Source organism: Ursus maritimus, unplaced genomic scaffold, assembly GCF_017311325.1.
Source record: "Ursus maritimus isolate PB19 unplaced genomic scaffold, ASM1731132v1 scaffold_12, whole genome shotgun sequence".
NCBI lineage: Eukaryota > Metazoa > Chordata > Mammalia > Carnivora > Ursidae > Ursus > Ursus maritimus.
Window position 1 is genome coordinate 42,844,204 of NW_024423564.1, and position 20,168 is coordinate 42,864,371.

The 20,168-nt window shown below is 39.0% G+C and overlaps 2 protein-coding genes across 2 annotated transcripts in view; one reads left to right on the top strand and one right to left on the bottom strand.

Annotated features, from left to right (window-relative positions):
• Nucleotides 1-5,114: 5,114 nt before the first annotated feature.
• On the bottom strand, nt 5,115-19,276 carry TYW3 (tRNA-yW synthesizing protein 3 homolog). Its single transcript, XM_008690716.2, has 6 exons — nt 18,964-19,276; nt 16,166-16,246; nt 14,330-14,428; nt 14,042-14,113; nt 11,571-11,704; nt 5,115-5,572 (listed from the first exon to the last, which is right to left on the bottom strand). Exons 1-6 carry the CDS (start codon nt 19,135-19,137, stop codon nt 5,353-5,355), a joined length of 780 nt encoding a protein of 259 aa, XP_008688938.1. The 5' UTR covers nt 19,138-19,276; the 3' UTR covers nt 5,115-5,352.
• CRYZ (crystallin zeta) overlaps nt 19,264-20,168 on the top strand; it is a 30,152-nt gene continuing 29,247 nt past the window's right edge. Inside the window, exon 1 of the mRNA XM_008690715.2 lies at nt 19,264-19,400. The gene's annotated coding sequence lies outside the window, so the exon portion shown is untranslated. The remainder of the gene's footprint in view (nt 19,401-20,168) is intronic.

Below are 20,168 nucleotides of genomic sequence, written 5' to 3' on the forward strand. Positions count from 1 at the left end.
CCTCTTAATTTTTGCACTGTCTTCTGCAAATTGTGTAGCCAGTCCTGCTCCGATCTCTTGTTTATTGTGTAATATCATAACTAACATCATTATGCAGGTTAATTCTCCCTGAAGTTCTAACCAGGGATTACCAATGCTGGTGCCCACAGGGACAAGCACCAGTGGGAAAGATTGCAGCTGGTGAGTAAGGGAGCCAGCAGGAGGCGCTGCAACTGCGGTGAGCAGAAAGCCTTGGGCAGCCAGCCCTTGCGTCTGCTAGGTGTTGTCACTGGCCCAGTAGAGTCAGATCTTCCAATTTTTTAAGAAAAACTAGCGATGTACTTTAAAAACCTCATCGTATTTTAAAATATTGGCTCAATGAGGAAAAAATATATTCTGTGTAGGCCAAAACACATCTGTTTGGCCATACTTGCATCACTAGCTTATGACCTCTGGCCCAGAATATTAAAAACAAAAGCATGTTTTTAAAATTCCCTTCCTATTTCTCAGTAAACTTAACAATTTTTTTTTCTCTTTTAGAACAAAAGGTTGGTTCACTTGTAGAGGATGAGGAGAAATGAATCCAGGCCTTAGAAATAAATGCCTGCCTCCATCCTGGTGGACGAGAAAGAATTCTCTTTGTTTTGGTTGGATCAATAACAATGAAGACAAACCACAAGGTAATTCTCAATAGGTTATCTTGCATATTAAATTATTACTAATTTCCCGGCGGCAGTTATTAATATTCTTGATCGGGCATGTGAATTGAATATAAAATAATACACCATGTTAAGGAGTGAGTGGGATTCAATGTCCTTTTGGGCTTATGGGCAGCACCTGGACGCTCTCTACTAATCTAAGAGGTCCAGGATTGTTCTGTTACCTTCGATAAAGGGATTAGGAGGCAGCTGCTCTCTTCCTGATTCTAGATATCTACTCAGTTTATAAAATTTTTGGATACATAAGTCCCTATGGGCTCAGTTTAAATGAGTGAAGGATTATGAAAACCAATGGATTATGAGTTCTTTAGAGATATTTTTTAACAACAGAATGCAGAGTTATTCTACCGCAAGATCCCTCTCCCCGTTTCTCCCCCCGCACCCCCCTTTTTCCTACAGATCTTATTTTAGGGCTTATTTTTTAATTGTTTCTCTTCTTTTTTCATCTACCTGCTGGCAGGTATTTCCACATTTTATTCATTAAATTAGAAGAAATGTTCCAGACATTCTCAGACTATAAGACTTCTTGCCTGTCCAAATTCCCCTTTGGCAGGACTGCTATATAATGTTAGTAGATAAGAATGTGCACTGCACACCTTTAAGGGGTGCTCTTCATAGTGTCATCTGTGGGGAATGCCCCCTCCTGGAGTTGAACAGAGTTCAAAGGCACAGCTGAACATACTGTCATTCTTCCTGGCTTTATACCTAAGGATAAGGATGGTGACTTAATTAATATATTGGAACTTCCTGCTTACCCTCCTACAATGTATCCACATAAAATCTGTGACATAGGTACATTGCAACATCTGATCATGTTACTTTTTTTCATTAAAAAAATCTTTAATTTCTCTCCAATACCTTTAGGATTAAGTCTGTTACCAGTGGATTCTGAAAGTGTTGGGCTGATTTTATCACGATCACTTACATGGGTTTAAAAAATAGATTCCTGGACTCCAGATTGATGATTCTGGTTTGAAAGGTCTCAAGTAAAGTCTGGGAGTGCGTGTTCTAAAAAGCAGCCCCGCAAAGCCACTGAATAAATAAATAAATAAATAAATAAATAAATAAATAAAAAGCAGCCCCGCAAAGCCACTGCTAGGCTGGCATTTCGGACACATAGTCATGTTTAGGCAGCACTGGTCTGTGTCCGTGGTGGACTGAGAAGCCCTTCACAATTGGGCTTCAACCAACTTGACTCATTTCACACCGAATATTGCATTTCAGCCTTTCTGGAATATTCACCATCACTGAATATACAATGCTCTTTAGTGCCTCAATTACATTACACATTCTTTCTGTCTCAAGAGTTTTTCTTGGATTTTTTTCAGCCAAGTGAACTTGTTTCTTGACCTTTAGGACCTAAACAAAATGGCATCCTCCTGAATTCGATTTCTAATGCTCCCTCACCTAGAATCAATTATTCCTGTCTCCAGTCTGTGTTCTAGAAGTGATCCTTGGGGCACGTGGGTGGCTCAGTGGGTTAAGCGTCTGACTCTTGGTTTCAGCTCAGGTCACAGTCTCAGGGTGGTGAGATCCAGCCCTGCCCTGCTGAGCGCAGAGTCTGCTTAAGATTCTTTCCTCTCCCTCCGCCCCTGCCCTTCCTCCTGCTCACTCTCTCTTTCTCAAATAAATAAAACAATTTTTTTAAAAAGAAGTGATCTTCAAAAATTTTTGGTCAGATACTCCCCCAAAATAAGTTTTAAAACTATGTACTTAACATCATAAGTTTATTTGCATCATGTTTACATCATAAGTTTTAATCACTACCAATGATATAATGTCTAACATCGTAAAACATCAACTCTTTATATTAAATGTATGTCATCACTTAAAAAAAATAGATCTGAAGTAATCTCAATACCTGTCTTAGGTTAGGTTCTTACAGAAGACACCATTCTAGTGCAAGGGATTTATTAAGCAGGCACTCCCAGGAGAAACGGGTAAGGAAATGGGAAAAACATGATAGGATTCAGGTGACGTCCCAGCCTCAGCCTGACACTGCTGGGAGCTTAAATGGCAATTGCATGTCCAAGTTTATCCAATGTCTGGGCAACAGAGTTGCCTTTGAAGCTCTGCACTTGTCATTATTGGCTACAAGACAGTGGGTGTGTATGTGGCAGCAGGGTGGGAGGTGGGTAGGAAACAGACTTCCAGCCTTTTCTTTCGCTTAGAGTGGAGAGGCTCAAGAAGCCTAAAGCAGGAGCAGCACAGCATTGGAGCTGGGAGATGAGGCACAGCCCCAAATAAAGGGAACCGTGGCTATTGGGATAGGTTCCAAAGGTGTCAACAATATTCTGACAATGTGATGTTACCAATAATTTTAAAAATACATTAGACTTCGGATTCTGGAAGATGGAGTAGATATGCTTTTTCCCATTCCTTCCACTAAGTGCAACTAAAAACTTTGGGCATTATAAATAAAGCAAACATAAGAAGACTGAAAGGTGAAGAGGGGAAGGTGGACCGGCTAGGCATCTCAGGACCTAAAGAACAACACAGTGGTAAGTTCTCTGGGGTTTCTTCTTACCTTACGTATCTCGGACTGGGAACTGGAAAAGTGGGAACCAGAAATGTCAGTGGGCTCAGACCAAAAAAAAAGAGGTCCCAGTAAAAGCCTGCTCTCTCCAGCGGAGGAACCAGGAAACAGTGTAACAAGAGACCTTAGAAATTAACAACTGTACTGGAGAAGCCCCGCAGTTGGCTGGAGCTTAGCAGACAGGCAGGTCAGGGCAGGAGTCAGGAGTTATTGTCTCAGAGGTCAGAGCTGCTGGAATGGATGAGATGGCTGGGATGAAGAGAGAAATACCAAGAAAACCAAAGACAGAAATATGGGAATGCCTACACGTTTTTGCCCTTTGGTTTACAATTAGAGAACAATTTGGTAGCTTTAAAAAAAAAAAAATACACATGCTTACTGCCCCTCCCTGGAGTCTCAGATCCTTTCTGTATTTTTCCAAAGTTCTAAAGTGATTCTAAGGTACAATGAATATTGAAAAGGGTTAAAAGTTTCGAGAGAAAAAGATTTGAGAAGGATTCGCCATAATCAGGGCAATTTAGAAGAAAGCATTTGGGATGCTCATAGGTGCAAGGTGATTAACAGCACCAAATGCTGCTGGTGGCAAGGGGATTGAGGACTCAAAAGAGCTTCTTTCTGGAATAATGAAGGAGAAGACTGTGTTGGAAGACTTCCTAAGGGTTGCGGGGATGCTAAAAGAAATTAGAAAAGTAAGTATTAGAATCTCATTTTAAAGGCCTAAAAGACACTGGGTGTTATACGCAACTAATGAATCATTGAGCTTTACATCGGAAACCGGGGATGTACTGTATGGTGACTAACATAATATAATAAAAAATCATTAAAAAAAAATAAAGGCCTAAAAGAGAGAAGTTTGGAGATATGATAGAAAAAGGGAGTGAAGAAAAATCTCAAGAACTTTAAAACTCCTTGGACATCATGCCTGATGAATTTATTTACAGGATAATAGATGTTTTTGAAGTCCATCTGTTTTTAAAATGAGAGTGCAAAATGACGTCAGAAGGCAAGCATCTGGGATGCAAATCTATACATAATTTACAATAAAACTTTGACAAATTATAAAAATATTAGGAAATGCCATAATCACAACTCAATGTTTACAATCTTGTAAAATTTTTTTCTTGACATTCTGGTAATTTTATCCTAGCGTTTATTAGTTCTAGGACTAATAATTTCTCTTTAAGTATAACTTTTATGATTTGATACTTTCTGAAAATACAGTATGAAAGCATCATTTTATAATGAAAACAAATGAGAAATAAATAGGAACACATATGCAAAAGTCTATTAATAACTTTCTCATTTTTATTTAACGTGATGCTGTCAGCACTCCTGTCATGTAAACACAGCGGGTGTCAGAACTATTATGCAGAAGAGGAATTGGAAAGCCTTGGAAACAATGATTTGTTCAAGGACCTCCCCAATTTCTGTGCAGCAGTCAGAACTCAGACCCAAGTCTTTTGATTCCTTGAAACTTTCCAAAATAGTATATAAAGATTCTATAAAGATTCCTAGGTCTTAAGTTATCATTTCTGACCAGGTTTAGTGAAAAACCAGGCCCACCTGTGTGGCAGAGACCATGCCAGTGGCAAGCTCTGGTTTGTGAGAAATAATGAGAAAAGAGGGTTCAGGTATTTTGTCCTGAATAAAAAGCGTAGCAGTTGTTTTCTCCACAAAGTCAAAAGAAAGGGAAGGGCTTGTTACTGGACTCCACGGCGACAAGAAGCAAACTCATCCCCTTATAAAGGCTGGAGATTTCAAAGTAAAAAAAAAAGGAAAATGTGATGATTTTTACTCAAATATTCCCAATGTTAAGGTTCTCTTGAAAGAATATTATAATTCTGTTTTGCAGAAGTAGAAATTGAAACTCAAAAAAGAGAGGCGTTAAAAAGTCTATTTTATTTTTGCAATTTTAATCTCTATGTGACTAAAACAGATGGTATTTAATGAGCAAATATTATACACAGCTATTTTGAAAAGCTAAGGATTTCTCTAAAATATAGAGAAAGAATAAATCTTGCTTTTCTGAATGGCTCATACACTCAAGAAACTAAAATACTCTTGTAAAGAGCAGCTTTGTGATATCTATTAGAAACATTATTCTACCAAGACACAATCTTAGTAATCTTCAGGGAAGATACTAACACTGATTCCTGGGTCATCATCATTTTCACACTCTTTATCATTTTCTTCAGTAAGACATTTGCCATGTGCTTCTTCTGGGTTTCTTTTCTTCTTACGAGTATATGATGAATTATTTTTGTCTTTGATTTTCTCTTTGGGATGTAAGTTAGTAATAGTTTCTTTTTCCAAAGCACGCTGTAGGCAGTTGTAAAACCTGTAAAGAAATAAGTACTACTGTTGTATCTGTGTTCTCAAACAGAATGGCTGAAATACATCTAGAACTTATAAATTCTATACATTTGATAATGTTCCATATTAACCTTAAAATATAAAATGAAGCAGAGAAATAATATGCTTCTTGCTTTTATATGATCACTTAATTAGGAAGTGTGTTTTCGGTTCTTCAAGAACACTCCTGAAAACTGGGTTGGAAATACCTCTTGACAACTTGTATTCTACCTCAATTTCTATTTCAGATGTAGGAGTCAAACAAAAAAGGTAAAAACCAGAAGAGAAATTATTTTTCTTTATAAAAAATCATAAATGTAATAAAATCTCACTTTAGAGAATTTGGCAAATATATGAGGTTAAAAATACACTACCTCTACAGAACTACCTAGAAATAACCTCTCAACATTTTTTTTCTTTCCAGTTTATTAATGTATTCCAAATTAATGTATTTATTTATGTACCCATAGACCTACTGTCTTTTACAGAATTATTATAGTTTTACATTGTTTTCTCAAATTTAATATATATTGAAAACATTTTCTATATCATTAAATAAACTACAAAATAACACTTTTTAATGGTCGTACAACATTATGTCATCTAGGTTGGCCTTAATTTATTTTCAAACTTTCCCTAATACAAACAACGTGTGACAAACATTTTTAAAAATAAAGTGATCTGAGTTTCTAGCTATTTATTTAGGACAGACCGCTAGAAATGTAATTACCTGGTTAAAGGGGATAAACATTATAAAGCTCTTGATAAATACTACCTGTTTTCCAGAATGGATGTTCAAAAAAATATGCTTCTAATAGCAGTACTTGAAAGACCACTTCACCCATACATTGAATATTACCATTAAAAATAACTTTGAAAAGTGACAATGGTATCTTATTATTTTAATTATCATTTTTTGTTTGCAAGTGAAATTGTTTTTCAGGTGTTTATCAGCTATCTTGATTTTTTAAATGTAAATTACTCTTTTTCTTTCCTCATTTTTCTGTTTTAGTTTTAGTGTTAATCTTGTACAATAAACTGTTAGTTCCCCAAAAATTGGACTTCATGTCTTTTCTAATCCCATGTTTACACCTAATACAATCCTCTGCCTGACACAGTAGCCTTCAGCACGTGTGGGAAGGCAGCGAGGTGGCATGGTGTCTTGCATGTGCTTCAAGCGCATTCCACTGGGAAAGCTAAAGGTAGGCTAATTCCAGCCTTACTGGGTCTCGGTTTCCTCATTTACAAAACTGGACATTATCCTGTACCGAGCTGGGTTGTCAGAAGGTTACAGGAGATACATGTAAGTACCTAGCACAGCGCCTGGCACAAAGTACGTTTTCAGTATTACCATTTATGTAGAATATAAACTCTATGAGACCAAGGACCCCATCTATCTTGTTTTCTGTTACATTCCTAGCACGCAATACAACGCTGAGTCATTTGGTAAAAATAAGTGAACAAATAACCACTAAACAAAAAGGTGAATATGGATGTGTTATCTTAGGTCCCCAAGCAGAGTCATCTGGAAGTTGAGAACTCCCTCACCACTGTGGGGATCTCATCACGCTTTTATGTTCTATTATAATGGCAAAGTGTGGCAGGGAATTTTTGACACCTATGGAATAGATTGCTATTTGGATCAATTTTCTTCTTTAATTCAATGAACAGGCTAAGTTCTACTTGTAAAGGCTCTAAAACTGCCCTAAAAAGCCCAAGATACTCACCTGTTTCCAAATATTCCACACAAGTCGAATATGTACCTAACATAATTACAACATATCCTGTCCATATTTCAAGAATTTATGTACTCACCAGTTATGGATACCCTGATACCCAGCACCATCTTTGGCAAATAATAGACACTCAATAGATATTTCTTTGGTGAATAAATCTCAAAAAGGAGGTACAGTACAAGGAAAAATAATACAGTAGGAGGTACAGCAAAAGACTTTGAAAAATACTGATGTATAATTTTTTAGACCCTGTTCTGTGGTAACAACCTTTTAATTTAATGCTTCCTTATATCCTTACTTCATTGAAACCTGGTTCCCCCACAAAGACACTGTCTGCTCTGTACTCCTCTCAAGTGGAGATGCTTATTCTTTCTATATCCCACCTAACACAGCGTTGGGACGAGGTCCGAATTGAGCTGGCTCACCAATACTTCACGAGACTAAACACCTTCATCTGCCCCTCATGCCGTCTACTGATATTTTGTTCAGTCTCCTACATTCATGAAAACTTCTATACTTGGCACATCTTTCTCTCCAGGTCTTACCATCATCCCGGGTGACTTCCATGACTGGTTTTCCTTTCATCTTCCACACTGCCTATTTAGAATAGCTTAACAAAATGACCCAATAGAATGACTCCTTTTATCTAAAACATAAGTCTAAAACTTTATGCCAAAAAGTGGTGTGATCACCCTATCTGATCATAAGAGGCTATCCATGATGTGCAACTCCATTTTCTACCATTCTCCACCCAACCCTGAACTTTAGACTCAGGTCACCAAGTCTTTTTTCTGGATTATACTTTATTCCTAGAAAATTAAAGATAAGATTAAATTGCTCTTTTACGGTCACAGAGAATTCATAGCTTGTGTAAAATATCTTGTCAATCACATTTAAAAAGTAATTAAAGAGGAACAGGTGCAGGTGCTTTACTTTAATCTTCCATTAAAAACCTAAGAATTCAAAGCTACATCCTCGGGGTACCAAAAACAATGGTAAAATGGAACAAAGACCCCGTTGTCTGAAAGCCAAGAATAAATACTTCAAATACTTTTTCCTTTTCCTTTTTAAAGGGAATTTTTAAAAAGTTCTTTGGGAAACTATCTTTCTCAGTAAGTCAGAAATTTGTTTTGCAATTACATGCTCTCCCCTCATACGGTGCCCCTTTACACAGCACTCTGAAGCCCAATTCCCAAAGTGCAATTTTCTCAGCTCTCACAGGCAACAAAAAGAACTCAGAATAGGGAAATGTATGCGCAGGCAACTGTCTTCCCCACCCTCAAAGAAAATCAAATTGTCTTACGGTTCTCTACTTCTGCAGTCAAGACTATCATGCCACGGGGCAACTTGCACTTAGCTCTCTTCACGACAGAACTTTTCAGACCAGCTCTAGGAAAATGAATTCTTGTTTTTCAGGTCAGTTAGAGGACCACTTGCAATAAAGAGCTGATATTTCTAAAACTTCCAAAATAGGAATGTAAAATTAATGAAATCCAGCCACAATTTCATTCCCATTTAGGCTTCCATTATTCGCAAATAACAAAGAAGCCTATTTGCATAGACATGTATTTATATTTTAACTTGGTTAAACTCTAGCATTTTTATTAAAAAACAGGTATGTCACGGAGCCTGTGGAAAACAGCATGGCAGTCCTTCAAAGAATGAAACATGGAACTACCATATGATGTAGCAATTCTATTTCTGGGTATACACCCAAAAGAAGTGAATGCAGGACTCAGACATTTGTACGTATGTATTTAAAGCAGCATAGCAGCATAGCTTAAAGATGGAAAAATCCCAAACGTCCATTGATGAGTGAATGGATAAATAAAATGTGGCATATACATACAGTGGAATATTATTTAGCCTTAAAAAGGAATGAGATTGTGATACATGCTACAACACGGATACACTCTGAAGACCGTACACTGAGTGAAATAAGCCAGACACAAAAGGACAAGTATTATGATTCCACTTATGTGAGGGACCTAGAATAGTCAAATTCATAGTAATAGAAAACAGAATAGTAGTTACCAGAGGCTGGGAGTCTGGGGAATGGGGATTTATTGTTTAATGGGTACAAAGTTTCAGTTTAGCATGATTTTAAAAATTCTCCTATAGTTATTTGAATGGTGAAACTTTGGTCCTATGACAAACCAATTTTAGCACTCAAAGTCTGATTGCAGAACTTATGACCTCCAGTATTTATTATTTTTTTCACTTTTCCGCATAAGAAGGGTAACTTTTTCTCTGCATTTGGTTGAATGTAGAGCTGTTCCCAAAGGAGCTCTCTAATTTGTTCCCCTTTCTGAATTCACAAGTAATCTTCTAATCAGTATCTTAAGACACTTTTTACCCTTCTTTAATTTTTCACTGATTTTATACGATGAGCATGGCTCTCTTGAAAGCAGCATGCATACTATAATCTCAAAACATATTTTTGAGTCAATGGATTTAAAGTATAATTTGATTTTATAGTTGGTGAACGTGGCTCAATTAACTTCACCAGGTGTATAGTTAGTTGCTCTTGGGCTATATTTATAATCTTGTTGAAATTCAAGTAAGGAAACAGAGAAACTGATTTGTTACTTCCTACATTTTAGCAAAGAGCCTCACTAGAATACAATCTAAGAACCGGTAGTAAACTTGTGGAATGGTACCAATAAGTACCTACATGGAGTACAAACTCTGTAGTCTGGTGAAGTGGCTGGGTGCTCCTCAGTACTTAGTTGAAATGATCACTTCGTTTAGAATGTTTGCTCAGAGCACCTGGTAGCCAGGTAACCCTCAGCTTTTTTCAACCAGGGTTCTACTAGCAAATTAGACTCCAATGCCCTAAGACATCCACTGTTTGTAATGAGTTAACTTCTCTCCAATGTATCTAGAATGCAAGATATATACCATTGTTGCAAGAACTGAGAAACAGTCACTTGAATAAGTTTGTGAATTCTGTGGTGCAAGTGAGGAGTCCTGGTTAAGAAAGCCTGGATAGTTTATAATGATGTGATCATAGGTTTATTTTCTATGTGTCAATGAAGAAGGAAAAGAGCTACCTACCCTGAGAATCCATGACATGACAGGGATCGGGCCAGTCCTTATATAGATGCTATTTATACTAAAACTGTTCTTTAAGACAGGTATTTCTCCCAAGTAAGACAGAAGAAAAATGAAGTCAAGAACGTTGAGTAAGTTGTGGTGGAACCTGGATTCAAATTCAGTTCTGCCTCTGGAGCCAAATTCTACCTCTTTCCACCGTCGTACACTGCTACACTGGCACTTACAGCCTTAGCTACTTCCAAAAAATTGTAGGTATTAAAGAACCTTAAGCAGGCAAGCTAAACAAAAGGATTCCTTTGCACTTACAGACAGGATTCTGATGGTGACGTAAAGAATGGCTTGGGAGAGACACACTAGAAACATTTTACTATGAGACTAGCTAACAAGGCTATTGCACTGGTATTGAATAAGAAAGTGAAAGTACACATGGGGAGAGAAGAATGATTTAAGAATTATTTAGGCAGTGAGTGACTCGTTGTGAGGTAGCCAAGGAGGTGGGGAGAAGGGGAAAGGACACCATAAATGACAACAAGTTGGCCATCGCTCCTGGACGAACTCAGAAGCGTACATCTTGCTGACGGAAAGATGGCATCATAGTCACTTCATTATGTCAAAAACTCTATTTTTATGAAAAAGTTGAAAAGAAAGAATTTTATTTACCAGGAGGTAAAATTTAAGAAGAGAAAGTATAAAGATGTGAATTGATAGTCATGATCCTTCCTCCTGGGACAATTATGGCAATTCTAGATCTAATCCGTAAGAACCAGCCACATATGTAAAATATGTATTAGGCTAAAATTAACCAGGTTGCTTTCCTCAAAAGGAAATTCTAGATAATCTCCAATAGGTCACATCCAGGGGGCAGTATGTACCTCTCCCCTGGCTGCCTTCAACTTGATCAGTTATGGTCCCCATTGCTGTTGGGCTCTCTCACCTGAGGGATGATGTTTCTCTCCCTTTACGCCTGTAGCTGGCAGTCACGTCCCACTATCCTCCATGGAGCTTCCCCTTTACACTCCATTTAGTTCCCTTTACTGTCTGGGCTACTCTCATCTATTACTTTGATCATGTTTTTATAATCTGTGATAAGACTACAAATAGAAAAGCAGTTGGGAGTATAAACTGAAGATGAAGTATTTTCAAAGATAACCTAGACATAAAGAATGGCACAGAAATATCCAATTAATATACCTTTCAATTCTCTTCTTGTTTTCTTCCATTTTCTGATTTGCTATCTTTAACAGGAAGTCAATATATTCCTCGGTCACCATCAGTTTTCCCTTATTGCTTAATGGGACTTCTAAGCCATGTGTGCTCCGGACAGCCTACAAGGAACAACCAATTTAGATATGACAACTTATGTACTAGGGACACTGAAGATAAGTAAAGAAAAGTCCCAGTCAGGGCCGTGTTTAAACACAGTTTGGTTCCACTACAGGATTTAAGTTTATGCTTTTATATACTTCAGCTAAACACAACTGAAATCGAAGGAGATTAAATAGATTTTCCCATCACATGAAGTTATTTCTTAAGAAACTCATTCTACACATTGTCTTTCAGAAAAGCAGATAATATCCAAAAATCCAATCACTTTAACAGTTTCAGTCTCACTAAAGCTTAGAAAGCTTTAATATACTATTTAAAGAAAAAAAATAAATGAAATCTCAACAGAAGCTTCAAGGGAAAATCAAAATGGACTGGATGTGGAAGAGGTTCTTAGTGCTGCTTGAGCAGAGTGCGATTATGAGAATAAACCATCGTGTTCTGTCTCACAAAGTGGCTGCTTTCTCCATGCTTTAGGGTTGCCAATCTTAGTAAACCTCTTGATGAAACAGTCAATGTGTTCCAAGTCAATCCAAACAGTGGAAATTGGTTAAGAACAGCAACAAAAACTAGTATGAGAAATAAAAATTCTTTCGGTGAGCTTTTACTGAGCGTCCACAGTGTTCTAGGCCCCATGAAAGGTGGGAAGACACAGAATAAATATAATATGATCCTTGCCTTTAAGAGCTCATGCTTTAAAGCAGGAAATAAACAAGTGAACAAAGAATGACAAGACAACATAGGTGCTATGCCAGGAGAGACACACACATATGTGCGAACGTGTCCATGCATGTACACAGACACAGACACACATAGTGCTAAGGAAACAGAGAAGAGGAACAACTAATTGAGACTGAGGCCTCGGCTTTATGGGAAAGGTAGCATTTGAGTTAGGATTTTAAGGATAAGTGCAATTTCACCAGATGTAAAAATGGAGGCAGGGGACATTCCAGCAAGAGAACGACTTATCTATAGTCATGGAGACATGAAACAGCATGATACATTTGGGATAGTTTTCTATCTGGCTAGAGCTGAAGTATGCTAGCAGGAAGGGAACTTAAATAAGGTAAATGGAAACTTAAATAAGGGAAATGGGTACAGCCTTGACTACCAGGGGAAATATATGGAGACTCTGACTTTTTCAAAAGGGGGATTCTGATAGTATTGGCTTGGGAGGACTGAAGAAGATGGATAGCAGGAAGATAAGTCATGAAGCCATTGCAAAAACTGGGGATCATGATGGCTTAAGTAGGGACAGTGACAGAGGGCTTGGAAAGGTGGAGTTGGGCATATGAAATTAGAGGCAGATGTGATAGGACTTATAACTAACTGAATATGGAAGACAAAGGAATGGAAAGTGAATGAACAGTTCTGTTCTTGCTTGGGCTACCAGATGGAGTGTATGGGAAGGAGACAGGGACACAAACCAATATGGTGGGCTTTGACTTTCTATTTAGGCATTTTTCTTTATAGGTGTCTTCTTTTGTAAGCCATCTCTATCTGGGAAATGGGCAATTTGTGAAAAATAGATAGAAAATAGGAAAGTCTAGGAAGCTAAAATGGAAGAAAACCTGAAATAGTTCAAAAGCAAAGAATACATACCATTACAAATAATAAATACTATAGAAGATCAGAACAGGGCAAAATCACTAGGAGTTGACTTAGCCAGGAAAGCACTGAGAGAGGATGGAGGCTTAGAAAGGGCTTTAAAGATCATCTAGTCCAGGGCTGGCAAACTTTTTCTGTAAAAGGATAGATAATAAATATTTCTGACTTTGTGGCCATACAGTATCTGTCCTAACTACTCGGTTTTGCCATTGTAGCACAAAAGCAACCTGAGACAGGAATTTATCAAGTGGGAGTAGTGGGATCTGACCTCCTGTGGACTGGATTTGGTCCCAGGGCAGTAGTTTGCTGGACCCCTGATATGGCCAAGAAAATTGAGACCCTGAGGGATTAGGAGCTTGCCCAAGTTCACACAGCACAGCTGTGGTGCAGCCAGTGTCCGTGCGGAGGACTTGAGACCCCCTGCCTGTGATTCTCTCTACTATATCATGGTGCTGATGAAACTGAGCTTTGACTATTTAGGACGAGGAGGGCGCAGAGAATCCAGTTGAAAGTAAGTAGAGGAAGATACTATAAAATAAGAGCTCAAAGGCTAATCTAAGAAATCTAGACTTTGCTTTGTAGGAAAGAGTAAAGTACTGAAGATTTCTGAGCAACAGAATGGCAAGATTTAAGTAGGAAGAGACTAAAGACTAAAAACCTCTAATGAGGTTTTTCAATAATTTGAATCACTTCATGCCCAAAGAATTGCTTTTTGCCAAAAGTTATCTTACCAACATAGTCTTTCCTCTCTTTCCCACGGTGATGCCGGAGTTCCTGAAACCAGAATCTATTGCCACTGAATGCTGTAAAAAAATAAATTGGTTAAATTCTGATAATCTGGCTAATCAAATACACTGGTTAGCTCTAAAAATTGTAGAAACATATATAACCCCAAATCTATAATTAAATTAAAAAACTAGTTAACTGAGCTAACATCACATTATTTTTTGGTAGATTTAAAGCTTAGAATTAAATCTACCTATATACCTATAAATTCAAGGATAATCATAAAATGTTACCAGAATCTGTGCATCCAGCAACTGTCGACACTGCACATGAAGAACAAGTGGTTCAAATTTCAAAATGGCATCACCAGTTGCTTTCTTCAGAGCTGCCATCTAAATAAAGGAGAAACGTTAGTATCAGACACCAATATATGATCCTTTTCTCTGGTGACCCTTTACCATATACAACTTCAGTTTTTCCCAGAAACATTCACAATCATCCAGCATCTTTTTTCTGCAATAACTTTCCACTCTGCTTTCTTGGTCCTCTTTCTCCAAAAACTGATTAATCTGCTTATTCTTTTAAAAGACCTAATTTCTAATTCTCCCATAAACCTCTTTTGTCATTCTTTCCAGCCCTACCTTGGAAAGTAAACTACCACTCTATTTAACTCATAACAGATTTTCATTAAGGAATATGGTATGTGGGTGTCTGGCTTGCTCAGTCCATAGAGCACGTGACTCTCGATTCTGAGGACATGAGTTCAAGCCCCATGCTGGGCATAGAGCATACTTTAAAAAACAAATAAAGGAATATGGTATGAAAGTTCTGTTTAGGGCGCCTAGGTGGCTCAGTCAGTTAAGCATCTGCCTTCAGCTCATAATCCTGGGGCCTGGGATCCAGTCCCAGATGGGCTCCCTGCTCAGTGGAGAGTCTGCTTCTTCCTCTGCCCCTCCGCGCCACTAGCAAGCTTGCACTCTCTCTCCCCCCCCTTCTCTCTCTCGCTTGCATACACACGCACAAAAATAAATAAAACATCTTTAAAAAAAGAAAGGTCTGTTTAAATGCTTTGTTACTAGATTGAAGTTTGAGATGCATGTATGTCTGTGCTAGAATTTATACACGGTGGTTGTTACTTCTGTCCATCAAGTATCGTTGGGCAGTATCCTCCCTTTTTCACACCATTTGATTCGGTGGGACTGTCAATCATGACCCTATCACTCATGACTCCTGCTATCATAATCTCAGGGATGCCAAGTGCCTAGGTCTGATCAAGGACAATATTCCATTCTACTGGAAAAAGTAAGTGATCTCAGGGGGAGAACATCTAACCTAAGCAGGATGACTCAGACTCCTCTGGGAATAATACCTGGATATTAGCAAGAAGTCCTTTTCTGCTGGGGCTGCTGGCAGCTATTTTTCCTGCTACAAAGACTGTCTGCAGCATAAGAGAATTAGGGCCAATATGCAGAAAGAACCACTACCCAAAGAAGGAGATGAAGAATGAGTGAGTACCCTAAGACAACATTTGAGCACTTGAACAAGTAATGTAAAGTGCCTGACTAATACAAACTTATAGGAACTCACCTAAACATTTTGATTTCCGAAACGAAATAATCCAGGACAGAGAGGAAGATTTCCAAGAAGCAATCCAGACAAATAATGTATAACTTATTTATATCAGTATGCTGGTAATATATAGATAGTACTAATCCCTTTCAACAAGCTACCTTTTCCTTGTATAATTTATTGCAGGTTACAGAATTATCAAATGGTAGAACTGAAATTCAAGTTTTCGATTTACTATGTGTCTAATATCCATGAACTCTCTATGTCCAAGAGGACGTGTTTCATTGAGCAATAAGTAATGCTTATATTCATATTTACAATTTTAGCTCCCAAATCAAAAAAGCCACGGTAATAAATTCTCCTCAGGCTTTCTAATCTTCAGTCATTATAACTAAGGAGATAAATCCACCTTGAATGTTCTATTCTTTTCTTTCGTGACCGTGATTTACAAGTTTATTTCTAAGTTTACATATAAAAACTTACCACATCATCCTTTAATGTGGTATTTAATGTGACCGTGAATTACAAGTTTATTTCTAAGTTTACATATAAAAACTTACCACATCATCCTTTACACAAGGTTTGTGTGTAACCAGTAGCCAGCAACGGTTTTGCTTTTGAACCTCAAAACCATTTATACCCTAAAATAAAAAAATAAACATAATTTAATTTAATCATATAATATTTAGACAAATAATAAGTACATTACATAGCATAATTGTAAGCTTTCTTAGATTAATAATCCCAAGTGCTAATTTTAAGTTTGCTGAGAACAATTCACTAGGCTTTGGGTAAAGTTAACCCAAAACAGAAGTGAAACCAAATTACTTGAGACAGAAAGAAAACAAATTGTTTATTAAGATATGAAAACTTAATATTTTCTGAAATATGGTCATGATTTTGTCAGGAGAAAAGGGATTATTGTAAGGGGTTCTATGCTAGCAGCCCTGAGTTGAACTCTAGTTGTTTTACTTGGCTTGTACAATATTGTTTTTTTGAGGGAGAGAGAGAGGGGAGAGAGCCTAAGTGATGGGGGGGGTAGTGGAGGGGGCAGAGGGAGAGGGAGAGAGAATCTAAAGCGGGCTCCACAACCCTGAGATCATGACCTAAGCTGAAATCAAGAGTCGGATGCTTAACCTATTAAGCCACCCAGGTGCCCCTTGGTTTGCACAATATTAAGAAAGCATACAAGCAAACAAAACAACTTGGAATTCCCTTTGTAAAAAAGCACTGTCCCAGTCCCACACAGGACCTATTACTTTTCACCGACAGGTGGGCTGTTCACACCCTTATAATACATCTCTAGTTTCTAATATCTCTACATCTCTAATGCATTTGTAACATCTGGATTAGACTTTATATACAGTCCCAAAGGGTAGAGCTAGGACTGCAAGGTCAAAGCTTTAAGAAGCTAGTAACTTAACATCAGGGTTTTGTTTTGTTTTCTTTATTAACTGGAAAAATGTTTATTTGTAAAGTTCTATTAGATTTTTTGGGTATAAACAGATCCTACCCTCAAAGAGGCTGGAAAGAGGATGCAGGAAACCACACTTACTTTTAAATCACTATACTTCTACAAAGTAACTATTTTTATAATGAATTCACAGGAGACTTGGCTGTCTAGCTTTGGAAAGAGGAAGAGCTGTGCCTGTCCTAAATAACTGGCTTGCTTTCATTGAATGACCTCAGTGACATTTATCTGATCTTATGCTGGCTGCTCTAAATGTTAGAGCCAAAGGTGTGCCTCACCTCTAGCAAATTTACAGAATCTAGGGGCCTGTGTGAGAACTAATGCCATCTCTAGCTTCATCTGATCTATATTCCCTTCATTCAGATTTTTCCACTTTTAGTTTTTCTTCTTGTATTGTTTCTCTGTAAGTTGATGCAAATCCTTCCTGAAATAAGGCTAAATGAAAATAAATAATATACATAAAATGAAAAGAGGTTCTCAAAAAGTCCTAAGGCAGTTCAGAAGGAGCAGTCATTACTTATAAGTGGGTGTGTATGTTTGTGTTCAGATGGGAGAGGGGAGTTTGGAGAGTCTCAAATATACAGAGATGGGGGTAAACATTTTAGGAAAAACAAATACGAACAAAGACAAAGGCAGGTAAATATAAGATGAAAAAGAGAATAGTTCTGTTTTAGTAAAGAGATAAACATGAAGAGAAATAGAAAATATGGGAGCAGCAGAAGGGTTGGAATACTAGAGAAGGGGTCTGGATTTTCTGATGTTGGAAAAATGTGTAATAAAAGATTTCAGCATGGATGAGTGACATGTGCAGAGTTGTCTTTAGGAGGGTGAACCTGTTAACAGTATGTAACATGGTTTGGGTAGAGAGAATGGTAGATCAGCGATCTGTTAGGAAAACGCTGCAGAAATCCAGGTAAAATAGGGCAGTAGAAATGGGGGAAGAGAGAGAGTAAGCCCAGCTAGAGTGTCACTGCTCAGGAGGCAATGGTGGCAATATAAAAATATGCAGGCCCTGCTAACCTGGGGGACCAGCAAATTACCAGTCAATGAGGAATCTAAAAAATGAGCTTATGAGTGTGCTCTTTCATGCTCTGAATCCAATCCTAATGTTAAAATTGACATGCAGCTAACTTTTATAGCGCACTTAATATGGGCCAGGCGTGATGCTAAATGTTCCAAATTATCCCATTTCTACTATACAAAATCCCTATGAAGTCAATACTCTTATTATCCTCAGTTCACGGAACAGGGAGGGGCTGAGTTTAGATAACCCTCCTAAAATCACATAGCCAGTAAGTCCCATAATTAGCTTAGAATCTAAGCAGTATCACTCCAAAGCCTGAGGGCTTGACCACTATCTCAGACTAATCCGTACATCACATTCTATTGTACTTAGCGTAATGTAAAAATTACCAGAGCTGTAATAACGGAGTGGGCCACTAGGAGGCAGTAAACGCCCTAACCCTGGAGACATTCTGTCAAGTAGTTGATTTCGTAGGGCGATTGGAGAGAAAAGCTGCCTCGCCCTGCTGGGAAGTCTTTAAATCCCCCTGGTATTCAGAATCCAATTTTCTAATCCTTGCAACTCAAGAGTATTCTCAGACCAGCAGTTTCGCCATCACTTGAGGGCTTGTTAGAAATACATAGTATCAGCTCCATCCTAGAATTCCTGAATCAGAATTTGTATTATAAAAGAGCACCCGGTGATTAATAGACACATTAAAGTTTTAGAAGCACTGGTCTAATTCATCCTCTAAGTTTCATAAAGAAGCCGAGACCACCCATCAGAAGGACAAACACAGGCTGGATTGGGATGCTGCACCGGGTGGGTACAGGGCTCCTGGTGTTGCACACCACAGGGCCAGCGCTGAAACAAAAGGGCCTCACCCCGTCCAGGAGGATGATGCGCCCAGCGCAGGAACTGGTGGTGAAGTACTGTTCTCGCTCATTCAGGAGCTGCACAAATTCTACCACATCCTCGTCCACACTACCCTTCCGGCTGAGGTCCGCTTTGCTCAGACACTGCGCCTTCCATCTCCTGAACTCTGCGGTATGATCCATGCGAGGAAGAATTCAGAGTCTATACTTTGACGTTAGCCCTCGCCTTTCCCTGGGGGAAGCCATTTTGGAGCGGGTGGTGGCCGGAAAGGCCCAAACTTCCTCTAAGTTCCGCGTTTGGGAGTGTGTTGTGCCCTCCCCTGAGGGTGGTGAGAAATGCGAAGGCGAGGCGGAGCCAGCAAATGTAGAAGAGGCCCAGGTCCGTCCCCTTTTTTGTGGAATCTGAGTGAGCCCTTGCAGGTTTTGCTTCTCCACTCTAGAACCGGGTAAGTGGTTTTAAAAAGTCCCCTTTAGTTGTTCAGGCAGCGGATCTCCCCGCCGCTTGTCTACACAGCAGCTGCGTTTGATTGTGGTCGCGTTCGGTCCTGGAGAATCTGAAAAAGGAGCTCGTGGCCGCAGACCTTTCCCTCTAGGGGCTGCTAATTCCTCATCCGTAAATCACGCAGGGACTTCACTTGCCCGCCGCGAGCTCCCAGGCCTGGTCTCCAGTGAGGTCTGGGTTTCGGCTGCTGGCCGCAGGGCGCGTGCGCCCGGCTCCCGCCGCCGAGCCTGGGCTGGGGCATGCCTGCTCCGGAGCTCCACCCGCCCGGTCTTAAGTCGCCTCTGCCATCAGAGTTGCTGTCTTACTTTTGGAGAGAAAGGCCTAGTTTCTTTGACCGCCCCCCCCACACACAACTACCCCGGGGACCCCCACCTAGAATAATTTTCAAAGGAAAAAAAATTACAAAACACTGCGTAAACACGTTAGCTGTTCACTTAGTTCCAAGACGAAGCTTATCTCAGCGACCAGAGAATGCGTTAATGATTGAACGATTTAAAGGCTGAAGTTTGGACTGCTAGTGGAAAGGTTGTGCGATTCCCACTAAAGCCGCTGGCACGCACCGTGTGTCTGGTCAGCAGCAGCAAATCCCTCTGAGCTCTTCCTGAGCAGTGGAGAGCTGCCGGCCTAATTCCATCCAATCTTTACATCCAAGAACCTGGAGGGGTTTAGAATTATCTATTCAACTACTCCTCCACCACCCCCTTTTATCAGA

Excerpts from the sequence above, each read along its gene's own strand:
- TYW3 (XM_008690716.2), bottom strand. The coding sequence starts at position 19,137 with ATGGATCATACCGCAGAGTTCAGGAGATGGAAGGCGCAGTGTCTGAGC. Across the intron at positions 16,247-18,963 it reads GCATCATCCTCCTGGACGGG|GGTATAAATGGTTTTGAGGT; the intron begins GTGAGGCCCTTT and ends TTTTTATTTTAG. Across the intron at positions 5,573-11,570 it reads AACAAGAAGAGAATTGAAAG|GTTTTACAACTGCCTACAGC; the intron begins GTATATTAATTG and ends ATTTCTTTACAG.